The sequence below is a fragment of the Lygodium microphyllum genome, chromosome 22 (genome assembly GCF_053477565.2).
Source record: "Lygodium microphyllum isolate KBCC chromosome 22, Lygodium_microphyllum_v1.1.10, whole genome shotgun sequence".
Taxonomy (NCBI): domain Eukaryota; kingdom Viridiplantae; phylum Streptophyta; class Polypodiopsida; order Schizaeales; family Lygodiaceae; genus Lygodium; species Lygodium microphyllum.
In genome coordinates, this window is record NC_141156.1 from 102,395,901 (window position 1) to 102,407,623 (window position 11,723).

Below are 11,723 nucleotides of genomic sequence, written 5' to 3' on the forward strand. Positions count from 1 at the left end.
TTTATGACATGGCAGTTTTGGCATCCAGAAAATGTTTTTCAAATATATCTCTATTTATGGACTTGTTTATTTATTTAAACTTTTTTATATATTTTTTGTGCCTTGCCACCTATCACCCCTGCAACCTGCAGGACTGCATTTTCCTGCCAGCATATTCAATTTTTTTTACCCCCGTGTCACATCATTCTGAACATTTAGAAATTTCAAAAATCGGTTAACAATCAATCAGGCTGTGATGTCACATGGATGCAGAAGCTCAATTAGGGAAATGAAATTTTTGATAAACAATTACAATCTATAGTGCAACAGCATGAGGCACCAAGAGAGTGCCACCATCATGATACACCATCCATCCATCCACCCATCTCATCCACACACCCTCCCATCTGAGCAAAATCTATGTACATGCATAGCCAGCAACCAGCCAGCCAGCCAGCCAGCCAAACCATCCATAGCCTCCCCCCTCCCCTGATGCTTAACCTCCTCATCTAAAACCCTGCTTTAAAAGAACTAAAGCCAGCTTAAAACCTCCTTCTCAATGCTGCACCTCATCTAAAACCTTGCTTTAATACAACTAAAGCCAGCTTAAAACCTCCTTCCCAATGCTGCGCCTCATCTAAACGCTTGCTTTAGTAGACCTAAAACCAGCTCAAAAACTGATCACGCTTCAGTGGAGGCTCGCTTCACCCCTTCCTTCACAGAATCAAGGCTTTGTATCATCGGCATTGGGTCCAACACAGTAATTGAGAACAGGGTTCCACACCCACTGCACAAGGTACTTCCTCCTCTTCACCCCATACATGTTGAAGGAGGCACCATGCTCGTCCGAGAGGACGGAGCCCATGTAGGCACCACCGCCGCCAGTGCCATATATCCCCTCGCAGAGGTCGGCGATCTCGGTCGGGGCAGTGGGGTCGTTACCGGCATACCAGGCGTTGATGAGGGGGTTGGAGCTTATCTCAGCCAGCTCATGGCCAATGACACTGATCATGCCATCCACACCAACCTCTCCATTGGGGGGCTTGAGGGGGGTGAAGCCCACCATGTAGGAGGGGGCAGCAAATGGGTAGGCACAGTATTGGGGGCACTGTGTGGCAGAGTTCCCTATCCAGGCATAGGGCAGGGTGTAGCCTACAATGGAGGGGTATGTGAAGTAGTGGAACCCACACACTGCCCTGCAGAAGTCCTGCATCTGGACATCCTCTGAGGTCAAGACCATGTACATGCCCCCACTTGAATCCACCCTCAGGGTCCCATTGTGCGCGATCAGAGAGCTTCTCACCACCTCCTGCACACTCATCCTTGACAGGAGCCTGCCATGGGAGTAGTGGTCATAGGCCTCCCCTGCCACCACCACTGTCTTGCTTATGTTGGCCCCTGTCTGATCTGTGTAGAGCTGCACTGTGCCCCACCATTGGGACACTGAGGGGCTCCTGGCTGCAGAGGGGGAGAGGGAGTGTAGGAAGCCCCTTATGATGGCCTTCTGAGAGGACCTCCACCTCCCATACCAGATGATGTAGACCCTGATTGAGGATGACAAGACAGGTCCCATGTGGTATCGCATCTGCACAAATGGGGAGGAGCCCTCAAACCTCTTGGAGCCACCATTGATCGCTGAGCTGCTGCTGCCAGAATTGGAGCTCCCCTTGCTCTGCATGAATTCCTCTGCCTCCGATGGGGAGGGGTTCTGGGGGAGCCATATCTTGTAGGCTTGGGAGGAGACGAGAAGAAGGGAGGCTATGATTGTGAGGATCGTGAGAGCAAGGAGGGAAGCCATTGGCAGAGAAATGTATGAAAAAGAAATCAATAACAATAGCTTGTCTTTTGGATCAATGGAAGGAGAAAAGAATTGAGTATTAAAGAGGACAAAAAAGCAGGCTATGGCTTCCTATGCAGCTGTCTCACAGCTCAAAAGAGATAGCCTGTGAAGGGAGCGGCACCATCATGTTCAGATGGGCTCTCCTTCCATCAACTTGGTACTACTGGGCTATGGGAGAGAGAGAGGAGCTATGATTCAAAATTTACATTTATATTGCATTTAAAAGAGGGCGATGGGCAAGAAGAAGAGATGAGTGGCCGTTGGACTGAGAGACCCGAGGCAAAGGCTGCCATGAAAGCAAAACAAGAACAAAAGGAAAAGGAGGGAAGGAGAGAGAGGGAGGGGGAAGGCGAGAGAGCTGGCACAAAAGGAAGGTCTCATCAGTCGATGGCATGCTCTCCAAATAAATAGGTTGGAAGGGAAATCCTTCCTTTTTCCCAATAATAACTTTTGGGCTACATCGTTGGGCACTCCCCCCCCCCCCCTCCCAAACAGAGTGCTAGGCTGTGTACACATACGGCTGGGGGCTGCCTACCAACATGTTAAAGAATCAATGATCACCTTGCTTTTACATAGCAAGCACATCCCCCTTCCCAGAGTGTTAGGATGTGTACACATACGGCTGGGGGCTGTGCCCACCAACGTGTTAAATAATAACTATTAACCTTGCTTTGACATGGCAAGCGCATCCCCCTCTACAAAGATGACTAACCCCACATTGGCTTCCTTCCTTGCATTAAGTACATACCTTGCTCATTTTCTCTACTTTTTGGGAAGGGGAGCTTCTTTGCCCATAATTTGTCCATGCACTTTTTCCAAGGGCCCTAGATGAATTCCACCAATCAATAAAGAAGAAGGGCTAGAATAATACTATTTGGCAAACGAGACCAGCATGTAAAGGCCAGTGGACACAATTCCACCCATCATTTTAAGATTAGAATTTTTTACAGTACCCTCTAGGTGAAAGGATAGTGGACAAGACAGCTACTTACTGTTGAAACACACCAATTGAGCACCTGTTGGGGCATGTAGCCAACCTCAAAGATTTAGATGAAGCAAGGGGATAGTTTTCTAGCAAATAAAACTTGATACTTCACCTCTCAATGGTCGCCAAAGGATCGTCTTATATAGTTGAGAAAAATGGCTTCAAAACTATAATAAGGGTGAGCCCATGCAAAACTTTTAATGCAAGCCTAGTAACATACATGCTTTGATGCTCCACTAATCCACGAGTTGAAGTCCACATCAACAAATTGTGTCATTATTAGCTCTCCTCTACATCAATAATCTCCATTATTTTAGAGGTTAACAACCTATTGGCCCATTTACCCTGCAATTGCCTTGTATGAACATCTTTGAGGATGGAGATCCTCAAGCAAACTCCCATTATAGATTCATACATTGCTTTTTAGATTGCATTTTCACCTAAAATTTTCGAAGATTCTAGACCGACAAAAGTTAACTGATTATTATGAGCTTTATTCTAAGACCTCACAGGGCCTAATGTTATGCTCTCCTAAAACAAAAAAGAAAAAGAGAAAACTTATTTAATGCAAGCAACCTATATGCTCCTTCAACATTTATCTCAGTCTTAGCACCTATTCAAATCAAAAATTCCAATTCCCCTCATGAGAAGTAGTCTCACCAAACATCACTGCATATGAGCTAAATTGGTAGAATCCCCACAACACCATGACCTACTCACTTGGAGGGGTCTACAATGGAATGAAGTCATGCTTCATTATTCTAATGTATTCACTACTAAGAATTTATTTAATTGATTGTGTTCAAGCCTTAACACACAAACACCTCGGCATGTTTTTCTAGGAAAATGTAAGACCCTTACAATAAGAAATACTTCTTTTTTTTTTAAAGCCTTAAATTTGAAAGTTGCAAGATGCCTCAAGGTTGTATCCAAGTTTTGAACTCATGCACCCATTTACACACCCACACACTCAAACCACTTGGGCTACAACCCATTGGCAAAAAGTGTTTTTTCCTTCTATTAATCTATGTCTGGGGATGTACTTTCCTCTCTTATAACTTAATATCCCCCTCTAGGGAAAAATAGTTAAAATACAATTATCCATATCTATAGATTGAACCAATTTTACATATTTCTCGACATGCAACCATCAAAAGTGACTCTCAAACTATTTAGTTAAAATACAACTATCTATATCTATAGATTGATCCAACTTTATATATGTCTTGGCATGCATCCATGAAAAGCGACCATATCAAGCTATTTGGTTCAAAATTGTCTGTAAAAGGCGGGGATGTCTAATATATGTCTGAGCATGCATCTATCAAAAGTGACCCCCTCAAGCTACATGGTTCTAACTTGTCTCAAAAGGTTTTGATGTTCAATAGATGTCTCTGCATGCACCTATCACAAGTAGCTATCTAGGGCTACCTAGTTCCAAATTGTCTCAAAAGGTGTTGGTGTCCAACAAAGTACAAATGTCACTACATATGCTATCATGCATCATGCATGTGCAATGCTTGCATGATTGTCGAAGTGTCTTATGCATCTCTACTTAATAGAATTCCCCTTCAAGGCATTGCTAAAGTAGTTGTGCATTGCTTGCATGATTGTTGGGGGCCTATAATGCATGGATTGTATAGCATACTCATTCAAGACATTGCTAAAGTACTTCATTCGTGGCCTGCTTCGAAGCATGCAAGGGTAGCTTGATCAATGTTCTAGAAAAATCTTCCCAAAGAAGCATACACTCATCCTCACGTAACAGAAAACTACAAAATGCCCACTACAGCAAAAGGCCAACATTTTGTCTTCTCTCATTTTTATCAAGCTACTTTCATTTTGATTCGAGTGACCATTTAGGATTTCCACATGACAACAACCCTAGCCCAACATGCAACAATGATAAAATGTGATGGCATTACATAGTTAGACAAACACCAAATACCTTAGCTCCTACCTACCAACATGCTAAATTGGAATTGTGCTAGAGAGGACACCAACACTCCAAGCTTTCTAAACATGAATTACTAAATACTTATTCCAAAGGAAAAATGACATTGACAAGAAGTAGGATGTCCCAATGCATGTGAAGTAAGGATACACCATCTTAGGCAATGCATGGCATTTAGAGCCACTTAAACAAATTTAAAAAAAGACAGGGATTTCCTTTTGAAACATCAATCATCATCGCGTATTAAGGAGGGCATGGTAAAAAATCCCCTTTTATGTGTCCTATGCATGAAATTTTGGTATCTTTGAAGTTAACATGCCTCCCCTCCCATTTTCAAGCCAAGTTCAGACACACCATTAAAGAACTCATAATAGAGCCAACCTATCTTTTCCAAACCTTGTTGGCCAAAGGTACAATGAAAAGCTCATCTTCTTCCAAAAAAGCAACACTACCTTTTTTTCTAGACTTTTGACAACCCTCATGAAAGTAATGGCCATTCACAAACATTTATGACCGAGTAGAAATACAACCTTCTTCACGTGTAAAGTATGAGGGAGATGCTGGAAAAGTGATTTTGCTCAGGTAGGCTTCATTCTCTTAGAATCACAAATGTTGTGCAATAAGGTTTCAAAGCCACAAAATAATAATATGATATGTACTAAGTTTTAATGGTTTACGCTATAAAACATATTTCCCAAAGTTTGTTATATCTATCCTGCTTCACTTTAAAACTCAATTTGCAAATAAAAGATGATGTGAAGGTTGTACTGCATATCCTAATGCAAATGCTTTAAGACCATGATTAACCTAATTGATTTCCTCCAAGTCTTTTCCATGCTTCCAATTTTAGCTCGTTCTACTTTCTTAACACAATTGTAGCTAAACTATGTGTGATGAGATAAAGTGTGATTTTGAAAGTGTGTTTTTTTAATTTAATGTTTCCCTTTAGTACTTGATGTTACTATAACATTGATGATATTTCTATTAGACCTATTATTCATATACCAAACAAAACCACTATCTAGTTAGATGTTTGTCTAACATATTTGTTAATCTTGATAATAACACATATTTGTTCTCTAAAAAGGTTCACTCTAATGTCTAATTGGTAAGAAATCGATTTAATCAATTCTTCTAAACCTTTTCATGCACATGCTAACTTAAGAGTATCCACCATGAAGGCATAACATTTGAGCTATGAGATTATTCTAACGAAGCCTATAGCATTGACTTGCTTGCATGAAAAGAGTTAAGCCTTTGAAGATCTTGCTATATTAGATGAGATATGTCAACTTGGGTTAATGTTGTCCTCATTTGGGCACTTTAGATACCAATGGTTGAAGGAAAGAGTTGATGGAAAATGTCATTCTACCTTATTCATGTGTTTTCAACACATTCTTCAACATAAGACATTCTGGGCACCTACACACTACCATCTTGAATTGGAATCAAGCTTGAAAATTGATTAGTGGTGTATATCGAACATTTTCCATATACCAGACTCTTAAAGAATTAGTGTTTTATAAGTCTTTGTACCAAACTACATTTGGTCAAGTCTTTGTTACATATTGAACACATGTAACATCACTGTAATGAGTGGAATTTGAAATACTCACTTTGATATAATATAATAACAATAGGCTTCCAATCTCATGATCATTCAACAATAGATTATAACTTCACTCATACTTGTTGACTTCATATTATTACTACACCATTTTAAAGCATAAGAGGAATTAAAAATAGGTTTTATGCAAGCTAAGTCCAAAGATTGAATAAAAACTTGAGAACTTTTTCATTATATTGACTTTAAGTGTAGTGGAGAACCATGTCAAACCTTAATGTTTACCCATTGATAAGAACGTCACGCATGGATGCACTATAAGGCAAACAACTTTTGAGGAAAGGTGTGACCTTAAAAGACTCACATAACATTGTGGTAATTTTCTGACAACTTATAACAACTACTATACTTGACTTTCTTTAAGCATTATGTTCATGCAATAATTTGCTAAGGTGGAGTCAAAAAGCTTTTGTTTTTTGTGTCTTTATTACTAAAGCAAGTATCTAATATTCTTCATGTTGCAAAAAATCATCATAGACAGCTTGCTTCAGTGGACATCCAAATCAACCTTACAGTGCCAATAGAAGAATCCCCATCATTATATTAATGTATATCCAATAGAAATTCTTGCAACCAAGTGCATATCCCAAAATTAAGCTACTTCAAGTTTTTTTCAAGTATAGTACTATTAAAAGTAGTATAAGCCCATTGCATCATATTTTGCCAACTCCTTGCATATCTAGATTACTTTAATTCATGGGAATTTCTAGAAATGCAAGCTAGCTCAATTTAAAAGGGTCCATTTCAACATCAAAATGACAATTCTTTCCATTATGACCAACAAATTTGAAGCCCAAAGTGATCACATTATTACCTTCCTTCAATATGTGATATGTTTAGTGTGTAGCATCTAAACTTTGTTCCATAGATAGTTCATTTATGTTACCTTATTATCATAGTGACCTTGTCAAAATAAAAGAAGTGAATGTGATCCTTCATCATTAGCCACTTACAAATAAAGCCTTACATATGGTCCTTGTTTTATTAGCTAGTTGGATGGTTTTTTGTAGGAAGTAAAAGCATGTGTCTCTTTTTGCTGACTTGCATTTGTAAGTGCTTTAAATTAGTTAACAAGTCTCCATCTCGAACAGAATCCTCCTTGTTGGATTGCAATCAACTTTAATACTAATTTAATACTTCATATACATGTAGATGATATATATTATGTCTCATAAGGAATTTTATTGCAATCATATTCTTGAGTAGGGTATGTTTTCAATCCTACTAAGTTATTACAAGTTAGCTTGTTTTAAAAACATAAGAAAGCTACCTTAAGCCCTACCTTATATATATTGCAACATGATTTCACTTCAACTAGGTATAGGTTGAATAGATGTTGGAAAATTTTCTCCTAATAATTAGATGTCACTTTATCTTTTAAAATAACTAAAACCTTCTCCTCTCATTACATCTTAAACATTTATGCCAAAAAAGAATTCATGCTTGCAAGGCACAACAAAGGCTTAATTGAGTGTAAGTAGACCCATATATCTAAAACATGATGAAATGAACTTAGCCTAGACTAAAATTCAAGAAACAACAATTGAATCAACTCGCCATAGCCATGCCATAGATGAAAATGTATTAAATCTACATCACAATGAAGTTAGAAGAAATCAAATGCATAATGAGAATCATGGATGAGAGGTTGTTGCACCAAGAAATCCACCTCTTGCTATGGCGAGCATTGAGTATTCACCCTCAATGTTGGTGGGAAAGGCAATAACCCTCAATCTCTAAGAAATGGAGAAGTTTACAAATGTGCATAAAGATGATCCTCACAATGGCACATTCTTTCCTTTTATACTCTAGCCCCAACTAAAAGGGTACAAAAATTGTTTTATTACAATCCATCCCTACTCCGAAGTTTTGTCCTTAAAACTTGAAGATGGAGAGGTAAACGAATGGTAGAAATGACTAGAGAGGGCTCAATGTTGGAGTAGCCTTGGAGAAACCTCATCAAGAACAAACAGTGAATTTATGGAACTCTATCCTAAACAAGGTAGCTATAGAAAATGGCCCATAACTTTGGATAAACATGTTGGATTGGTGCATATGAGGTATACTTTAGTAGGCATCCATGCCTTCAAAATTCAATTTTGATATTAGTAGGGCAATTATCTTGAATGTAGAAATTTTATACAGAAAATTGTCCACTGCTTAATGAGCTAGTATCCTCTTAGAGAAGCCATGGAAATTATCCCAAATATGAAGCATGCTTCCAAGAAGACTCTCCCATATGCAATCCCTTCCCTTTAATTAGATATTCCATAATAATACAGTTCCTTGGAGCCTTCTCTCGCTTGCCAACAATCCTCTTGTTGAGATATTTGCAATCACACCTAATGTAGCCTCTTTGTATGAGGCAGTTTGGGCTGAAGACATGTAGACTGCAGGAATCCCATATGTACAGAGAGGGAAAACTGCTACCATCCAACAACTATAAAGCATTGTACTTGACTATCACTTTTTATATGGAATGAATACAATGCCATGATGCTTTGTACTTTTAGTTAAGTGTCTTCTCTTTGTCAGTCCTACACAAGATTGTATTTATGAGTCCAAGCTACCATCTTGGAACCTAATTCACTTGTGTAACAGTTTGTCTCTACTTTTCCATGTCATAATAAACTTGGTCTTCATCTTCACTCCGCCATAGGTCATTGGCATGCTCTAGATCTGCATCCTTTCACATGGTATCAGAGCATAGTCAGGCATAGCATGACTCCCTTCTCTGCTCTCTCAGTCCCTCTTAACCTCAAGTCAGCTCAATGAGCTTATCTCTCAACTCATCTCCACTTGCTCCACCTTGGTAGCCATAGCCAGGTCAGCGCCTATCTTCCTTCTTCAAGCTTCTAGAACTTCCTCTACAGGGCATATCTCTCCAAGCTCTTTTTTGGAGATTTATTCCTTGACTTCCAAGGCTTCTCTGTATCACATAAGATTTTGACATTGCCCTGTCTGCTTCAGCATTGTCCTTTTCTCAAACTCTGCTCTGTGTAGCCACCATAGCCAAACTGGACCTGCAACACTTTGAGTAGCTAGATCTTCCAAACTAGGCCATATCTTTGAGCACTCTCTTCCATGGACCTCTTCCTAACTTGAAGGCGCTTCATCTTGGCATGAGCAGCCCCGACATTATGCACTCTACGACTCAATATTTCAAAAATTGGACATCGTTGCTAGTTTTTGCGCCTGTTCAGTTCGTACAGCTAAATCTCCCTCTACAAGACGCGGTACTCTCTGCGATCTTAGGGAAATTGAAGCCCACCTTATAAGCCTTCTACCCACTAGAGATCTTCCACAATGATCGCTTGTACATGCTACTATAAACGAAAAAGCAGTCACTTGCCTGTCAGAAGACCTAGTCCTCCATAGCCACAAGCACCAAAAGCTCATAATTGTTATCATTTCTTTATTCCTCTCAGTCCAAGAAACTTACTGTCACTGTGATCTATTATCACACTAAAAAAACCCAACAAGATTCACCACTCAAATCAACAAGAAAGGGAATTTGTGAAGATTCTTTGAAGATCATCAAGTCAAACTTAAGCTCCTCTTGTACTTCATATTCTCACTATTTCTTCTCATTGGAGTTATCAGCAGTAATTTTGATCACTAAGTTACATTCCTTGGAGGTTGTGCAGATCTGGAAGAGTTCAAGGAAGATTAGAAGTCATTTGCAAGCTGGCACACAAGAAGCATAACCATCAAGATAGTGCTTGTTAGCACTAAGCATAGTGTGTTTTTACACTACCTTCTTGTATCCTTTGACACATTAGGTTTCAAGTCTTGTTGCTAGTCAAAAAGTAAAGGATTTGAAGTTTAGTTCCAATGCCAAACATGAAGATTTTTAAGTGGGTGCTACTCATGAAGAGTAACATGTATCTTATGGCCCATTTACACTACATAGAAGATGTTACTCTACCTACAAGAAGACATGGAGCTACCTATATCCAAATGCCATCAATGTACCCATTTGAAGAACTTGAAGACATGAAAGTGCAAAAGTTTGCAGTCATTTCTGTTGCCTCAAAGATAATGATATCTTTGCTTGAGGAGGATGTCATGAAAACTAATGCAAGAAAAGAAAACCATGAAGAAAAGGACCAAAAGAACAATACAAGCAAAGTGGTGGACACTGAAGCTGCAAGCAAAGTGAAGAACAAGTATATGATAAAAAAGAGCAACCTAGACTACATCGACATCAGCAATGAATAGAAGTTCTATGTCAAAAGAAATGCTAAAAATTGCAAGGGCCTCACGGTCCTTGATCCTAGTTTTTACTAACTTTTTAGCCTTGTGTTGCCTAGCCCAAATGTCTTTGCCATAAGCACGTAAACTCCTCATGTAGCCTATGCTACAGCCTCTAGATGTCCATCATGTTTGTGGTACACACATTTAACTTTTCTTGCGACAGCCTCTAGTGTTTTGCCATGTTTATGGTGTGCCCACACTTTGTAGGTGTTGCTCTCACTAAAGCCTCTACACACTTTGTACTTTCTGGTTGTGATTGAGGAGGGATGTTGAGATATTTGCAATCACACCTAATGTAGCCTCTTTTTTGTATGAGGCAATTTGGGCTGAAGACATGCAGAATGCACGAATCCCATATGCATAGAGAGGGAAAACTACTACCATCCAACAAATATAAAGCATTGTATGTGACTACCACTTTCTATATGGAATGAATACAATGTCATGATGCTTTGTACTTTCAATTAAGTGTCTTGTCTTTGTCAGTCCTACACAAGATTGTGTTTATGAGTCCAAGCTGCCATCTTGGAACCTAATTCACTTGTGTAACAGTTTATCTCTACTTGTCCATGTCATAATGAACTTGGTTTTCATCTTACATCTGCCATAGCTCCTTGCCATGCTCTAGATCTACATCCTTTCACACCTCTCGAGTTCATAGATGATTAACCCACCCTCATCAAGGGGAGGTATTCTTCAAGAACTTGAATATCAGGACTAATATACTTTTTGAGCTGAGAGACATGAAAAGCATTGTGAATGCAAGTGGTTAAGATAAATCAAGTTGGTAGGCAAGATCTCCAACTTTTTTCGAAACTTGATATGGACCATAATAGCGATGACCAAGCTTATTATGACTACCTTTTAAGAGAAGCATAATGGGACTTAGGTACTTTCAATAAGACACATTCTCCCTCTTCAAAGTCCATATGCCTTCACTTAGCATTGGCATAAGATTTCATAATCTCTTGGGCTTTTCGAATATTTTTCTTACATTGATTCATTAGGGCTGCTATCTTTTCTAGCTCTTCCTTAGCAAAGGGATTCACTTCATCATGAAACAATGTTGAAGTTACTTGAACCT

At 39.2% G+C, this 11,723-nt stretch overlaps 1 protein-coding gene across 1 annotated transcript; it reads right to left on the bottom strand.

Annotated features, from left to right (window-relative positions):
* Positions 1-245: 245 nt before the first annotated feature.
* Positions 246-2,210, bottom strand: LOC148017453 (protein EXORDIUM-like 3). The gene has a single exon (XM_087662930.1). The coding sequence runs from the start codon at positions 1,775-1,777 to the stop codon at positions 704-706; it is 1,074 nt and encodes a 357-aa protein (XP_087519056.1). The 5' UTR covers positions 1,778-2,210; the 3' UTR covers positions 246-703.
* Between the last annotated feature and the right edge of the window lie 9,513 nt (positions 2,211-11,723).